The following is an 18,424-nucleotide window of genomic DNA, read 5'->3' on the forward strand; positions in this document are numbered from 1 at the left end:
ATCTGAGTTCTGATACTCACTAGTTATGTGACTCTGCACGTTCCTGTGTTCATTTTCCTCATCTATAAAATGCGGATACTATGAGGAACTATTAAGGTTGTTGTGGGAATTTACATCAGTTAATAAACATAAGGCTTTTAGAACAATCCCTGGAATAGACTAAGCCCTACATAAGGATTATAGCTCCTGTTTGTACTTTAGGTGCTGCTGCTTCTGGGAAGCCCTCCATGATTACTCCTCTGTGGATTAGATCTTTTGAGTACAGCTCATCATTGCCATTCACAAATTCATAATCCTCATAACACTTCTTCACCCTGCACTTTAATCATCTGTTTACTTATCTGTCTCCCCATTTTGACTATAAACACGCCTTATTTGGCTTTTATCCCTAGTCCCTGTCAGTATATGGCACACAGTAAGTGCTCAATGAGTGTTTGTCAAATGGATTGGCAAGTCTTAATATGCATCCAGACATAGGAGATAAAATAATGAGTTTATCATGGACAAATTATATAAGCTTTCTAAATGTGCTTGGCGATTCCAGAAATGTCTAGGAATATTCAAACAAATATTAAGAAATTCAGTTCTAAAACTTGCTCTCATTTCCCCTCGCTTTCCTCCCAATCCAACAGCAATTCTTTTCTTCCCACTGCTCATGGAGTCTATTCCCAGTGAGCCCTTACTGAATTAAAGCTGAGTCATGTTTCAGGGGATATTCTACAGAGGGCAGCAAGGTGACGGAGAGCGTTCCACCCATTCAAAATGCCATCCCTGGGGTCTTCCTAGGTGTTTGTGTGATGTTGGCCCCGGTTCTCTGCTTTTTACCAAAGCACTCTTTACTTCCTTCTACTTTTGGGAAACTGTAGATATTTTGGTGGTCAACCTCAAAAGGTAATATTTTAAAAGCGCTTCAGCTAACATTTGTAAATCGGATTTCACATAAAATTCCCGAATTTCTGACCTCTTTTAAAAAAAATCAGAAGTTAACGTTGAGTCTGTTTTCTTGTTCAGCGAGCAGTCAGCTGGAGCTGAGTGGCGACTGCACACTTTTAATGGTGCTTCCAGCTCTCCTGTGAAGTCGAGTCCTCCCCATTCATAAGGAATGTGGTGTCTGCAGACCCTTCCTGCTTCTCTCACTTAAGTTATCTGCCTGTGCCCTCTGGGCGTATAGTTTCCACCCCCTGATTTAGAATATAATTGCCAAATGGTCCACTTTGCCTTCGTTCTTTAGCTAAGGCCTTTACATAGCCAGAGGCAGCAAATAAAGTTAATACTTTTATAGCCACACCAATATGAATATTTATTTAGAGGCCACTGACTGTTCCAGTTACCTCTAAATGTTCAACCTTTCAAATAAAAAATTTCATTTTTTATATTATTCTGAATTATGAAGGATTCACTTTAACATTTAAATTACAATAATTTATACTTTTAACTTAGGTTTTCAATGACAAGAACAGTTTTAAAAATTAATAACCATCAGGTTAAACAATAGCCACTTAGTCAAGAAATCAATCTTACTTCTTTAATTTAATTTCAATTAGTCAGTGGTGGTATCAGATGAACACCAATGTCTTGCCACCGAAGTATACATTAATGCACAGTCAGTTTAATTCCATTTGAATAGGAAATTCAGATACAGGTAGGAGATATCATTGAGAATGAATCATTCATTGGAGATATAACGAAGAAATATGATAAATCACAATGCCAAAATCTTTCAGTAACCTTTACCACTCAAATACCCAATGTTTGTCATTTAAATAGATAAAATTACTGTTTAGGAGTTATACTTTCTTGAACCACAACTCTAGTGGGATATGTTACAGCTTTTATTATAAACTGAAAGTGTGGCATAATGTTTTTAAAATTTCCCCTCAAAGGTCATTTTTCCCACGGAGCCAATGATTTGGAAGTTTTGAGTTTTTAACAGTATGTAATTTCTTGAGTGTCATCAAATGAACAGGGATGGAGGAGGTAGATTTTTTAGATACAAGACCATTTAGATACAAATTTAAGATACAATTAGAGAATGTCTCTCAATGAAGTCATTCTAACCTAGAATCCCCTGTTTGTGGTGCTTATTTGAGGGTTATAAGTGTTTCATCTCACCCATGTGCATATCATTTAAAAATACCTGTTTCTCTCTCTCTACTCATCTGTCAGTCTAATATGTGTGTTGAAGAGATTTGGGAAAAGAAGAGCAGTTCCATGCCTTTCTCTGCTGACCCTGAATGGTTGTGTGAAATAGGAACAACTACGTAAACATAAGTTTGTTCTGGAAAACAGATGATTACCTAGCTCTAGGTTCACTCTATTTTCAAATCACATGAACAGGTGGGATATTGTTAGAGTTAAGTGTGGCCTCTAGAGCTAGATTGTAGGAATTCAAATTCTGGTTGTCACTTCTTGTCTATGGGCCTTTGGACAAATCAGTTAATCTCTTTCTGCTTCAGTTTCCTCATCTGTTAGGTGGTGACAATTATAGAACCTGCATCATAGAGAATTTGCTGGGATTAAAGAAGTTGTTACTTAGAATAGTACCAAGCTCATAATAAGTGTTCAGTTAATGTTGGTTGATATTGTTTTTATTTTACTTGAAATGAATCAATGTTTATTAACTTGTGAAGATGGTGTCATAATAAACTTATGAACTTACAGTTTATTTCTGTTCACAAATATTTATTGAGCCAATGTAGGCCAAGGTCTGTGCCCAATAATATAAATCCAAAGGTGAATGACACACAGTGTTTCTCATCAAGGAGATTAAAATAGGCAGAGGAGGCAAACATATAAATGATTAATGATAATGGGCTGTAGGAAACAACAGACTAGTCTTAGGAACCAAATGCTGCCAAAGGAAAATATCAGACTTGTCTAGTCAAGTTGGGGATTGTTGTAGTGGAGATATTTGTGCTAAACTGTGAATATTCAAAACAAAAGCATGAAAGTTTATGTCGCTTTTGATCCCTGAACTGAGATGTATAATGGGAATGTACAGAATTACAATGCTGGAAAGGAAGGCTAGATGATACCCTGAAGGACCTTGAAAGCTGTCTTGAGAAGTTTGAGTTTTTAAAAAGTCCATTAGAGATTTTTTTTAAAAGTTTTAACATGGAGAAGTTTCATTATATAGTCTGTATTCTCGAAAATAAGTACAATGTCAGAATGGAGAGAGCTAGAGATAGAGAGACCAATTAAGAGACTATGCAGAAGTCGATGGGAGACATGTAAGACTGAATTAGTGTAGTAGCAAGGAAATAGAAGAGGAGGACAATATAACAAATACTTCAGGAGTAAAACCAAGTGAAAAATGGAGAAAATGGCACTGAATTAATCTAGGCCTGGGAATTAGCCAATAGATGTGCTACCAACAGGGGAAATGTCTGGTAGGCACTTAAATTTATAGGACTGTTTAGATTGCAGTTTCTGACCATGGCAGAATATCTGGTACCAACTTATCCTTCCTGCTATAAACAAATATAAAACCTGAGAAGATATTTGAAATAACACTTCAACCATGTAGACAACAAGCAACATACTTTAAAAGGAGAGAAACAAATGAGATAAGTCCTACATTCCCAAGCTTTCTGAAGGCCCATTGTGGACTGCAGTACAGACATGGGAGCCTAGACAGAGCACAGAATCTTGCTGAGTAGAGACAGAGATTGGTATTAAGGACTACTGAGGTAGCTGGAATTTGTAGGTTAGAGTATCAGAGAGAAGGAACTCTGAAACTTTGCATCAGGGTCCTCTTGAATCTTTGTGTGTGCATACGTTGGACCCCATGAAGCAAGCAAAGACCAGTCCTTGGGAATAGAACACCTAATAAGCAGCTGTGACACACAGGGCTGAGAGATATTCGAGTTCTGGCCAGAGTGAAGAGATATTTAAAAAATACACAGAAATCACACCATGGTGTGTCATAACTAAATTCCTGAAAATCAATGATAAAGAGAAAACCTTAAAAAGTAGCCAGAGGGGGGAAAATGCATTATATAAAATATATCACCAGCTTCCCATCAGAAGCAATGAAAGTAAGAAGACAGTGGCATGATTCTGGGGAAAAAAATTTTTTGAGCTTATCAACCTAGAACCTTTTTTATATAGTGAAAATATTCTTCAAAAATTGGAGCAAAATAAAAATATTTTCATACTCAAAAGCTGAGAAAATTTCATTGCTAGCAAACCTGCACTGCAAAAATATTAAAGGAAGTTCTTCAGGGTGAAAAAACATGTACCAGGTAGAAATTTGGATCTAAATGAGAGAATGAAGAGCCCCAGTAATAGTAAATATGTAGGTAAATCTAAAAGATTCTTTATTTGTATCATAATTTCTTTAAAAGCATTTGATTATTGAAAGCAAAAATAATAACGATGTAGAAGTAAAATACATGACAATAATAACATGAAGAATGGTGGAGATGGTAGTATACTTTTATGAGGTTCTTATCCATGAGATATTCTAATATTACTCCAAGTTAAATTGTGATAAGTTAAAGATTCATATTGCAAACTCTAGTGCAACAATTGAAAAAAAACCAAAGTAACTAATCAGCCAACTGAGGAAATTAATGGGACACTAAAAACATATTCAATCCAAAAGAAAGGAGAACTCAACAAAGAATAGATGGGACAAATTGAAAACAAATAGAAAAATGTTAAACTTAAAATCAGACAGATCAAAAATAATGACATTAAGTGGAAATGGACTAAAACAACTAAAAGACAGAGAATGTTAGATTGAATAAAAAGCAAGACACAATTGTATACTGTTTATAAGAAGTGCATATTGTCTAAAGACAGATAGGTTAAAAATTAATAAATCGAAAAAGATATACCATGCAAACACTAACCGTAAAAAAGCTAGAGTGGCTATATTAATATCAGACAAAGTAGACTACAGGACAAGGAATATTATGTAAAGAGGCATATTTCATAATGATAAGGGAGTTCAATCATGTGGAAGATATAAACAATTCTAAATGTGTACACACCTAGTACAGTGCTTGAAAATGCATGAAGCGAAAACTAATGGAACTGAAGAGGGAAAGATAAATACACAGTTATAGATGAAAATTTCGACACTCCCCTCTCCGAAATTCACAGAAAATCCTTAAAGTTGGAAAACAGTATCATTCAACCTGACCTATTTGACACTTCTAGAACATTTCATCTAACTGCAGAATATGCACTATATTAAAATGCACATTGAATATTCACCAATATGAATGATATGTTAGGCTGTATTAATCTCAACAAATTTAAAAAGATTGAAATCATACAAAGTATGTTCTGTGACTACGAGGGGATTAAATTGAAATTAATAACAAAAAGCTAATTGAACAATCCCCAAGTACTTGGAAATAAAGCAACATACTTTTAAATAACCTGTAAGTCAAAGAAAAATTATAGAGGATATTAGAAAATATTTTTAACAGATATTTTAACTAATTTTAAGTGGTAAAGAAAATAAAGTGTACCAAATCTTGTGGGATGCACATGAAGCATCTAAAGTATGCAGAAAGAAATAATCAAGAGAATAAATCAATGAAATAAAAAATGGACAATAGAGAAAACTAATGAAACCAAAAATTGGGTCTTTGAAAAGACTTGGTAACTGATAAACCACTAGCTAGACTAATCAAAAGAAAAAGACCACACACATTGCCAATATCAAGAATGAAAGTGGGGAAAAGGAAAATAAGAGGATATTATGAACAATTTAATGCCAAAAATTTTGATAACTTAGATGAACTGGGAAAATTCTTTTAAAGACACAAATTACTACAACTGATACTAAAAGAAACAGAAAATCTGAATAGCTTTGTATCTATTTTTAGAAAGTGAATTTGTTGTTAAAAACATTCCCACAAAGAAAATCCAGATTCAGCTAGCCTTATAGGTAATTCTAACCAAATATTTACAGGAAAAAATAATACCCATTTCAAACACTCTGTTTCAAATAGTAAAGGAGAAGGAACCTTTCTCAGTTCATTTAAGAAAATAAGGCCAGCATAATTCTGATACCAAAACCAGCAAAGACATTTTAATTCCCAAAAGAAAACTAAAAATCAGTATCACTCATGAACATGGACACATGGATCCTTAACATCATGATCAAGTGGTGTTTATTCCAAGAATTCAAACTTAGTCTTACATTTGAAAATTAGTCAATATAATTTATCACCATAGCAGAATAAAGGAGAAAAAAATCGTAAGATTATCCCAATAGATGCAGAAAAATCATGTGATGAAAATTCGTTAACCATTCATGATAAAAACTCACATCAAACTAGGAATAGAAGGAAATTTCTGCAACCTGATAAAGGGCCTCTATAGATATAAAACCTACAACTAAATCATACTTAATGGTGAAATACTGACTACTTACCCCCTAAAATGGGGAACAAGGCAAGAATGTCCACTCTGACCACTTCTGTTCAACGTTGTATTGGAGGTCTCAGCAAGTGCAAGAGGATAATAAAGAGAAATAAAAAATGTACAGATTGGAAAGGAAGAAATGAAACTTTCTCTCTTTGCAGACAACATAATCATTTATGTAGAAAATTCTAAGGAATCTACAAAAACTAAACAAAACCTACTAGAATAAGTGAGTTTAGCAGGGTCACAAAATACAATGTTAGTAGACTAAAATCAATTGTATTTCTAGATATTTCTGTATAAATTGTGTATTATAGCCATAAACAATTGAAAATTTTAAATTTTAAAATTATTTACAATAGCATCAATATGAAGTACTCAGGAATAAATTTAACAAAATATATGCTAGACCTTTACACTGAAAACTATAAAACATTGCTGAGAGAAGTGGAAGAAGATCTAAATAAATGGAGACACATTTATGGACCAGAAGACTATATTTGTTAAGATGCCAATACTCTCTCAGTAAATCTTTAGATTCAATCTAATCCCAGTCAGAATCATAGCAGGCTTTTTTTTTTTGGCAGAAATTAATAAGCTACTTCTAAAATTTATGTGGAAATTCAAAGGACCTAGAATAGTCAGGACAGTTTTCAAAAAGTAAAATTTATACCTTGTGATTTCAAAACTTGGTGTAAAGCTACTATAATCAAGATAGTGTGTTATTGGCATGGATACCAATAGAAAATTTGGACTGAAATAGAAAGTTCGGAAACAGACCCACACATGTATAGTCAATTGATTTTCAACCAGAGCACCTGAGCAATTCAGTAGGGATAGGAGCATCTTTTTTTCAAAAACTGAAACTTCTGAGTATCCATATGGAAGAAAAAAATGAACCTCAACCCATACTTCTTACCATTCACAAAAATTAATTTGAGATGAATCATAGAGCTGAATTTAAATACTAAAAATATAAAGCTACTTTAAGAGATTTCTTAGGACCTGGAAAGCATTAAAATTAATTGACAGAATGGGCTTCAACAACATTTAAAACTGCTCATCAGAAAGACATTATTAAGAAAATGAACAGACTGGGACAAAATATTCCTAATACCTATATCTGACAAAAGACTTACATCTAGAATAGATCCTACAACTCTATAACAAAAGTACAGATAACAAAAAAAAGAGGCAAAAATAATTGAACAAGCACTTCACAGAGATTATACAATGGGTCAAATAAGCACATGGAGAAAAGCTCTATACCATCAGTCAGGGAAATTCAAATTAAAAACACAGTTACCACTACCTCACTCACTAGAATGGCTAAAATAAAAGAGACAAGAAATAGTAAACGTTGTTGAGATGTAAAGCAACATCATATATTTCTAGTGGAAATGGAAGGTGGTACAGCCACTTTGGAAATACATTTGGAAGTTTCTCATAAAGTTAAACATTTACCCTTTGATCCAGCAGTTCCACTTCTTGTTGTGTAACCAGAGAAATGGAAGTATATGTACACAAATCCGAATTTCACAACAGCTCTATTCATAATAGCCAAAATCTTGAACTAAACCAAATGTCCAACCAAAGAACGAACAATCAAATTGTGGTTTATTCACAGAGTGGGGTACACTCAGCAAAGCAAGAATGAATTACCAATACATGCAACAACATTGATGAACCGCAAATATTATGCTGAGTGAAAGAAGCCATTTACTGTGATTCCATTTATATAAACTACAAAGAACAGACAAAACTAATCTAAGATGAAAGAAATTAATGGTTGCTCTTGAGAGGGATGAGTGCTGAGATTGATTGGGAAGCTGCACAAGAGATCTGTCTGGGGTGATTGAAATGTTCTGTATCTTGATGGGGTGTAGTGTGCAGGTGTATGAAATCAACAAAACTCAGTGAACTGTATCCTTCAAGTGTGTGCATTTCATGGTATGAAAATCAAAAAGATTATATGTTTAATGTATATTGAGTACTTACTATATACTGGACACTATTATAAGTGCTTACGTGTGTTTAAACATGGAATCCTAACAACTATATGAGGGATGTATTGTTATCACCATTTTACAAATAAGGAAAGAGAAGCACAGAGAGGTTAAGTAACTGCAAAGATTATGTAACTGGTGAATGGTGGAACTGGAATCCAAGCCCAGACAGTTTGGCTCCAGAGCCCAAACTCTTGCATCCCTGGGAGGAACATATTTAAAAGAAGTTGCCAATAGGGTTTAACTGGAGGGAGTTGCCAGACAGTTTAAGGAATAGAATGTTGTGATTAAATAATAAAAAATAACTTGCAATTCCAAATTTTAAAAGTTAAGTATTTCAGGGTAACGATGTTAAATCTCAGGATGTGGCCGTGTGAGGGAGTTACGGGGTGAAGAGGAAGGGAAGGCTTTTGAAGGAAAGGACGTTGAGGGACTGTTAGGGTGTCGAACAGTATGTCAGAAGGTAAGGTGAACCTGGTCCCAGTGTTTTTCAGGAATGTGTATATGGGCTGGTGCCTGTGTGTCTGAGGGGGTAGAAGGAGTGACCGAGGAGGGATTTGGGGATGCATCATGCTGAAAGGGTAGAAGAGCCTGTCTATGCCATGCCTCAGGCTTCAAAGAAGATAGGGTTTCAAGTTGAAAGCACAAACTCTCCCGATGCTACCCAGCCCAGTGGCCTCAAAATAGGGGGCCATAGAAGCACAAGTGAACTCATAAATGAACTTCAACTTCAGATTGAAGGAGAAGGAATGTCTCAGAGAAAAGCCAGGTTTCAGTTAAGGTAAGGTGTGTAAGCCCCTTAGAAAAATATAGAGGGTATAACTACTGTTCAGCAGTAAGGATTTCAAAGGGCACAGTGAAAGGGTGACTTGAGGATTAGCACGAGAAAGATGGGGCCACTGTTTCACGAAGAGATGGGTTCCTTGATGCTGGTAGGAATTGGGAGGTGGGGATCAATTGCTGAACAGGTATAATGATGATGCTTCTAAAAGGAACTTTCCTTTCTTTGGTTCAGCCAAGAGCTACAGCTTGGCAGCCCCAATCTCCCTTCTTTGACTCCCCCGGCTCCATGTAAGGACTGATCGTGATTTGCTTTTCCTGGGGAAATTGTTTTTGATACAGTAGTAATAAGTAATTACTTCTCCTGACCATGTGGATATAAAATTACTATTTCAGTCTCTGCTTACACCACTTAGAAAACACAATATGTTGCTGATAGAGATTAATAAAGTCATTGTAAGTAGATTTCCTATTGAGAAATTAAAATTAACATGTGAAAAATTATTTTAAAAGGCACAAAACTAAACGTCTTAAAACCCCATTCTTTGTTATTTTAGGAGCACAAAAGGAAAATGAGGTTCTAAAATTCTGCAAAGAGATATACTTTAGAATTGCTAGGTTATCAAATTGTGGTTTCTTGTTTGTCATTTCCTTTTAGAAAGGCGGTGCCGGCTAGAGCTATGCACTGTTAGTGACCCAGCCTCTTTCTACACTGACAAAATGAATTATCTTCAGATCTTTCCTACAGTAATGGCAGAGAATAGGGGCATGAGAAATCAAAAAAGAGCTGGGACAACCAAGAACTTGTTATTGCATGCATTTGGGTGGGGGGGTGTGTGTATGTTCATAGAATATAGTTTTTTCACCAGTATAAAGCCATATTGCTTTCAGTCAGTAAAATCTGGAAATTCATGCTTTGAATCATTCTTTCACCCCTTGCTAGTCGATTACATCATGTAAAATTCTATGCTGGAACTGAATAGCATAAAATCTCTTAGTAATCCAATCAACAAACTAAATAGAACTGTCTTTTCTCTCTCAGATTGCTGTCTTTCTGGCGCATACTTCTTAAGGACCCATAATTATTAATAATTTAGATCAAGAGGTCTTCCCTGCTGGACTAGACTTGCATGTAGGAATAAAGTGATTAGAGATCAAGAAAAATGTCAAAAAGGGGATTTTAAGAATGGATGATATCACAAAGCCTAATGAAAATAATATTTTATAAAGATCAACTGTAATTCAGATAATCCACCTGTTGATAGTAGAGAGTTCATATTCTTTTCGAAAACTTAGGAAAATATATCACAGAATTTATATGAATAATGAGTTATTTGTTGAAGCTTATGAAAATTGAAACCTTTATAAATATCAGCTAAACCAAAAAATAATTTCTATTTCCTCTAGCCAACGGAGATTTGTGAAAGTTATTCTCATCTTTTTCAGGAATTACTCCGATCTGTACTTCTAAGAGATGGATTCACTAAATAAGTTATCAGTTCCCACACACTTATGGGGTTTGTTAAGTGATTATAGAATGAAAGATCTAAAGTGTTTGTGTAAGCATGTGTGTACATGCATGTCTTCATATGTTCATACACACACAGGCATGCCATTATTTGTTGAGTACTTTCCATGAAGCCATGAGTCCAAGAAGAGGGAATAAAAGCAGCTTGACTGTGACTGATAAGAAAAGTGTGTAAATCACACCTAAAGCACAAGCAACAAAATCAAAAATAAATAAGTGGGACTACATCAAATTAAAAAGCTTCTGCACAGCAAAAGAAATGACCAAAAAAGTGAAAAGACAGCCTACGAAAGGGGAAAAAATATTTGTAAACCGTTGTTCTCATAAGGGGTTAATATCCAAAATATGTAAAGAACTCATATAATTCAATAACAACAAAATAAATAATCCAATTAGAAAATGGGCAAAGGACCTAAATAGACATTTTTCCAAAGAAGATATACAGATGGCCAACAGCTATATGAAAAGATGATCAACATCACAAGTCATTAGGGAAATACGAATTAAAACCACAATGAAATATCACCCCACACCTGTTAGAATGGCTGTCATCAAAAAGACAAGAGATAATAAATGCTGGTGTGGATGTGGAGAAAAGGGAACCCTTGTGCACTGTCGGTGGGATTGTAAATTTGTATAGCTACTATGGAAAATAGTATGGAGGATCCTCAAAAAATTACAAATAGAACTACCATATGATCCAGAAGTTCCACTTCCAGGAATATATCCAAAGGAAATGAAAACACTAACTTTAAAAGATATCTGCACCCCTATGTTCATTGCAGCTTTGTTTACAACAGCCAAGATGTGGAAACAACCTAAGTGTCCATCAATGGATGAATGGATAAAGAAGTAGTGGTGTATATATATATATATACACACAATGGAATATTTCTCAGCCCTGAAAAACAAGGAAATCCTACCATTTGTGACAACATGGATGAACTTGACAGCATTATGCTAAGTGAAATAAGTCAGACAGAGAAGGACAAGTACTGTATGATCTCACTTACATGTGGAATCTAATCAAAACAATACAAAAAACACCTAACTCAGATAAAGAAGTCAGATGGGTGGTTAGCAGAGGTGGGGGGCGGAGGGGCAGGAACTGGGGGAGGGTGGTCAAAAGTTGCAAACTTCAGTTATAAGATAAATAAGTATGAGGGCTGTGATATACAGTATGACGACTAAAGTTGACACTGCTGTGTGATATATAGGAAAGTTAAGGGAGTAGTAGATGCTAAGAGTTCTCAACACAAGGAGAAATTTTTCTTTTTTTTATTGTATCTATATGAGATGATGGATGTTAACTAAACCTGTTGTGGTAATAATTTCACAGTATATGTGAATCAAACTATCGTGCTCTATACCTTAAACTTATACAGTGATGTATGCTTATTTCTCAATAAAACTGGGGAAAAGATAAAAATGTGTAGTAGGTAAGGGCCTGATTTCCTGGGACTTTTTAAAAGTGGACACCAATTCCCATACAGAGCTGACAGGGTCTGATGGGGCGGTCAGGTGCGGCCAACTGGAGAGTTCATCAAAGCAGGGAACAAAGGAGCAGGGCCCCGAGCAGAAATGCCCAGCATGTTCCCATGCCTTCCTGGGCCTGGAAGCTCTGATTCCTTGTTCAAAACCAAACTCAGATGTCACCTCCAAGCCTTTCCTAGATGTAGGAAGACTTAGATTCAAAGAAAATAAAGCAGATAATTTAAAAACAGTCATTGACTCTAGAAATATAAAGAAGTTGTGTAAGGAAAGGAAAGGTAATCATAAAGCATCACTTGACTCAGTTGTGTTCAGTATTTACTTAGTCACAATAGGAAAAACACAGAATATGGATTTTAAGGAAAAGAGAGAAAGAGAAAGAACGAGAGAGAATTATCTAGGGAGGATGAAGTAGAGGAAGTAGGATGTATAAGTGAGCTATAGGTCTTGTCTACTGTAATAAGAAATCAGTAGATAATGTCTAAGGTTGATGACTCGAGAGATATTATTTAAAAATACAGGGGGCCAGCCCAGTGGTGTAGTGGTTAAGTTTGCATGCTCCACATTGGCGGCCTGGGGTTCACTGGTTCAGATCCTGGGCACAGACCTACACACCATTCGTCAAGCCATGCTGTGGCAGCATCTCACAGAGAAGAACTAGAAGGACTTACAACTAGGATATACAACTATGTACTGGGGCTTTGGGGAGAAAAAAAAAAAGAGGAAGATTGGCAACAGATGTTAGCTCAGAGCCAATCTTCCTCAAAAAAAAAAAAAGAGAGAGAGAAGAAACAGTTAAGAGTTGACAGTATGAATAGATGAATGGAGAGGTATCAAAAGACTACATTTTGTATAAAACTTGTGGCACTATTTGGCTTATATTGACATATAATATCATGATAAAAATTTTCAAATATTTTTTAAAAGAAGCCTTTCCTGAACTCCCTGCCCTCCCACCTTGAGCCCCCTCTGTACTAACTGAATCTAATAGATGCCACATGTCTGCCTCCCTTCCCAGACTGGAAGGACTGTCTTAGTCAGTGCTGTATGCCTGGAGCCAAGCCCAGTCTCTCTAACACCTCGTAAGTGCTTAGCACCAATGGGGAAGAATGGATGAATGCAATTACTAATTATTTCCTTCATCAATGAATATAGCTTTCAATTTTGATATATTAATAATATGGACCTTATGTAAACTGTGCTTCTAAACAAGTAATGGAAAAGCCTGGTATTTTAAAAGAAGCATAGACAATTTTAAATACTACTATTCTTTTAATTTCAAAAATTCTTTTTCCTGCTTTTGTCCTGCAGTCTAAAATATATCTTAATTCCTTACTAAATGATTATTTTCTACTTTTCTTTAGCTCAGTCAGACCATTTTGAGAATTCATTTGATGAAGTATTGAGGGGTATAATTGTTTAATGGGCAGAAATTAGTCCCTGCAAGAGTACTTTAAAAACTGGCAAATACCAGGCATAATTACAAATTCTTTTGAAGAATCTCTTTTTGTACAATAGGTTAATTGGTTATAAGTAGACGGCACTGGCCACAATTTAAACCCAGCTTCTAACTTCATCCATGCTTTTTTTTTTTTGTTAACAAATGTAAGTGACTAACTGTGATCAAATTAGTCTCCTTGAAGGAACAATTGGCTACTTATCCCTGGTTTTGAAGATTGAAGTGTGGTAAGGCACCTGCAGTTAGCTTCCCACTAGCATACTGCCTGTAGATCTAGAGTTATTTCCCAGAGTTGTCAAAACTTTGTCTCACGATGGGAACTCTGTAGTCAGATGACCAATGTGTAGTTTAGATTATGATGATTTCTTTGGAATAATCAAGACAATTTTTAAGAAAATTGAAACCAAAGCAGATAAAGATTTGCCTAAAGAGGAAAACTGGTTTGGGGCTGGTTGATCCAGATAATTGCCTCAACTCTCTGGACTTCCCACATATCAATGGCTTGTTCGCTAATGTGGTTATAGAAAGTACTTACTCTTCGTTTCTTGTATTTTAGTGGTGCAATCTGTGCATTGACTTGGTGGCATTTACCAGTGAAATATTCAAGGGAGCAGTTTTCCAGTCATTGGATGGAATTATTGTCTCAGCTAACTGTAAGCTACGGAAGATCTTCACTTTAAAATCCAAGCCTCAAGACACTGCTGATAAAGATGGTATGTTCAGGTTGCTATCAAGATTTTTAAATCCTCCAATGTGTTTTTAAAATTAGACGTTCCTGTGGGTAGTGGGAGTACATAGTAGTCGTTTTTTAAATTTATTCTATTTTATCATGGAAAGAACAAAATATGAGATCCATCCTCTTAAGACATTTTTAAGTATACAGTATATTATTGTTGACTATGGATACAGTGTTGCACAGCAGATCTCTAGAGCTTATTCATCTTGATTGAAACTTTATGCCTGTTGATTAATATCTCCCCATTTTCCCCTTCCCTCAACCCATGGAAACCACTATTCCCCTCTTTGATTCCGTGAACTTGACTATTTTAGATATAAGTGGAATCATGCCGTATTTGTCTCTCTATAATTGGCTTATTCCATTTAGCATAAGTCTTCATGGTTCATCCATATTATAGCTTATTGTCGTTCTTTACTCTGGACCACATGTTTATTTTTACTGTCTGAATGTTACAGAGATATTTTTATTTTTGTGTTTATTTTTCTTTTTTATTTATGGTAGCACTTACTATCTGAATTAGTCAGGGTTCTTAGTTGTAAGCAACAGAATCCTCTCTAGGAAGTTGAAACACAAAAAGAATTTATTTAAGGAAATTAGCCAATTCATGGAATCTCAAAGATATCCAGAAAGTCAGGCTTGGAGGCTACAGCCAAGAAAAAACCCAGCCGCCACCACAAGACTGCTCCAAGAAGACCCCGATAGCCACTGCCACTGGGCAGAGACTCCGTAAGTCACACCCTAATGCTGGGCTCTATAAATTCTAGGTTCCAGAATTTCTATTACTGTCGCGCCTGAAAGTTGAATGTCTTCTTCCATGCCACCCTCGCCAGAAGTGTATTTCTTCTTCTTCATATTTCCCTCTATTCAACAAAGGCTGACATGACTGTGTCTGATCTGTGGAGCCTGGGTTACATGCTGCAAGGGAGGCTGGCAAAGCAAATGTCTGATTCCTGACTAGGGAGATAGGACTCATTGTGTATCAAAGTCATCAAATTAGGAAGGGTGTTCGAAAGATGTTTAACATCCAAAAGCTCTACAATTGTCCACTATGCTATCTTATTACCCTGTGTACATTTCATGAAGTCATTTGGGAGAAATTATATTCATATACTAATTTTCTAATGATCACGTTAAAATAGAAAGATGGTTGAGTTATTCCTCACATTATTTCTAGAAAGACTGGAAATATATACATTAATTATTCATTATATGAGTAATAAATATATTCTGCAGGTAACTTAGCCATCTAGAATTCATAAGTCAGCACAAACTCTCCTGCTAAGATAGTCTTAAACAACTGAAAGTATTGAGAGAATACTGATGCTTCCTTTTGATTTTCATCTGGGATTATTTTTAACGAAATCAATTCTTCTAGAAGCCCAGGAAGCAGAGCTGCACGTAAGATGGCAAAGGTGATTTCTTAGAAGTTTGTATGTAGACTTTAAACCTGCACTCCATCTGGATGAATGTCTGAGAAATCCTTGTGTGGTTCATTCTGTGGAACAGAACACTGTGCCTATAAATTTCATTTGATAATAAAACACAGCAGTGCATTAACAGCTCCCCAGATCACCAGCCAGGAAGTGTGGCCGTTTATCTTACATACCACTTAAAGGCTATACAAGAAAGTGAAAGATTTCATTTGAAAAAATAGCACACAGCTAATAAGAAACATCAAAATTTACAGAAATATATGTGCATTCTACAGATCATAGGAGGTGAATCATAACCTGACTAATATTTTTAAATAAATATAAGAAAAAAGTGAATCAAAAATTGTCAGTTTAAATGCATGTTTTTATCTCTGATTCTTCCTCAAGCCCCACTAACATTATAATAGAGGAATAAAAAAGGTAGAAACCCACCAGGATGAAAAGGAGACAACAACAGACGAAAGATGTTCATAAATTTTGTAAGATTGCAGAGTGACAACTGACATAGAAGAGCAGAGAAAGCTGAAACGTTTGAGTTTACAGAGAGGATGCCAATGAGATTCATAATGTAGGACCTCAGAGGGACCCAAGAATTGGCAGCCCTAGGTACTGCCAAAGTTAAAGGGTGTGGTTAAAAACAGGGAGATGGTTAAAATTCTGTATAGGTATCTATAGGACCAGATCCCCTGTCCAACTCCATGTGACAAGGCAACAGGAGATTTCTTCTCTGGAGAAACTGAACCAGAGAGCTTCTGAACACAGGTACATCGAGTATGTGGTAGATAGACACCAAAACTAATAGGAGGAAGGAAAAGATAGACACCAAAACTAATAGGAGGAAGGAAAAGATAAAGTAAGGAATAGATATGTTTTTCTCAGAGTTAAGAAAAGATACTACATCTATAAAACAAGAATAATTTGTTCCTGCTTTACTTCAATAAACATTTTGTTGAAGTTTATTATATTATACTATATATTTATTATATTATATTATAAATGTTATAATATTATAAACTTTTTATATATGTATAGAAACATTCACAGATCATAAGTGTGTAGCTTGAGGGATTACCACAAAGTGAACGCATTTCTGTACCCACCACTCAGATCAAGAAATAGGATATTTCAAGCATCCTAGAAGCCCTGCTTGTGCCCCCTCCCAATCATGACCCTCTTCCTTCTTCTGAGAGGTAACTCCATCCTGACTTCCAACACCACAGATTAATGGGACCTATTTTGGAACTTTATATAAATAGATTCAGACAGTACGTATTCTTTTATATATATATTATTTCACAAAACATTGTGTTTGTGAGATTCATCTATGTTGTTACTGATTTTCAGTACTGTATAGTATGCCATTTTATGAATAGACCACAATGTATTTATCCAATTTAGGCTATTTTGAATAGTTCTGCTAGAATCATTCTACATTTCTCTTAGAGCATCTGTGTAGACATTTATTTGGATATTTATTGAGGAGCTGAATGAATTACATACTTTAGCTTTATTAATTTTAGTTATTATATTTTTTGATTCTAGAATTTCATTAGATTCTTTTTTATAGTTTCCATTCCTTAGCTGAAGTTCTCTATTTTTTTATCTAATTTCTCAAATATATTGAAATTATTTTAAAGTCCATGGCTCATAATTCCAATATCTGGCTGTCCTGTGGATCTGTTGCTGTTGCCTGTTTTTCTCTTGGTCTTGTCTCCTGATACGCCTGATAAGTTTTGAATGAATGCTGGACATTGGAAATCAAAAACTATAGAGATATTTTGAGACTTTGTATTTATTGTCTTCCTCTAAAGATATAGTACCAAAGACGTAAAATAAAAAAAGAAGAAGCCCAAAGGACTGAAAATAGGATGGAAATGTTAAGTATATTAGAAGTTAGTCCAAGAGGTCCACCATTAGAGTAAAAGGATTCCAAGATGAGAAACTAGAGAAAACAGAAAGGATGAAATATAAGCTTTCCCAAAATTGGACCAGGTGTTTTCAGATTGACAAAGCTCATCAAAAAAAGACTCACCAGTATGTAATTTCAGAACAGGAGGGGAAAAGAAAAGATCCTTTAAAACTTCTAGAATTTTTTTAAAAATTCGTATTACATACAAAGGATTAGGAGTAAGCATGATGTCTGACTTCGTACAGCAACATTAGATGGTGGAAGACCTTGCATCTATACCTTCAAAAGTCTAAGTCTAAGGAAAAATTGTCTTCAGCTCAGAATTCTGCACCCATTCAGTCTATCAGTTAAGTGAGGGCACAGTGAAGATATTTGCAGACATGCAAGGACTCAAACATTTATTTACTTACATCCTTTCTCAGAAAAGATCTGGAAGATATTCTCCACAAAAATTAAGGAGTAAATAAGATAAAGGCATATATGAGGCCCAACAGAGGATTTCATCCAGGAGAAAAACAAAGGAAATTTCCAGAATTATGGTTAAAGGAATTCACAGGATGGCACTTGTGCAGCACATCTAGAGCGCAGTCGGTTCAGATTTTAGCAGAAAAATGGAGGCTTTCAAGAAGGAAAATCTCCAGAAAAATAATGTATCTGATAAGAGTGTGATGTGTTTGAATGTGGAAAATAAATCA

At 35.3% G+C, this 18,424-nt stretch overlaps 1 protein-coding gene across 8 annotated transcripts in view; it reads left to right on the forward strand.

Moving 5' to 3' along the window:
* The window catches only part of CFAP20DC (CFAP20 domain containing), a 227,470-nt gene that overhangs the window by 93,424 nt on the left and 115,622 nt on the right, over nt 1-18,424 (forward strand). For all 8 annotated transcript variants that reach the window (XM_014868752.3, XM_070492613.1, XM_044754526.2 and 5 more), the window contains one exon: nt 14,205-14,361. In XM_014868752.3, the coding sequence (XP_014724238.3) occupies nt 14,205-14,361 (157 nt within the window). The remainder of the gene's footprint in view (nt 1-14,204; nt 14,362-18,424) is intronic.

Source organism: Equus asinus, chromosome 21 (genome assembly GCF_041296235.1).
Source record: "Equus asinus isolate D_3611 breed Donkey chromosome 21, EquAss-T2T_v2, whole genome shotgun sequence".
Taxonomy (NCBI): Eukaryota; Metazoa; Chordata; class Mammalia; order Perissodactyla; family Equidae; genus Equus; species Equus asinus.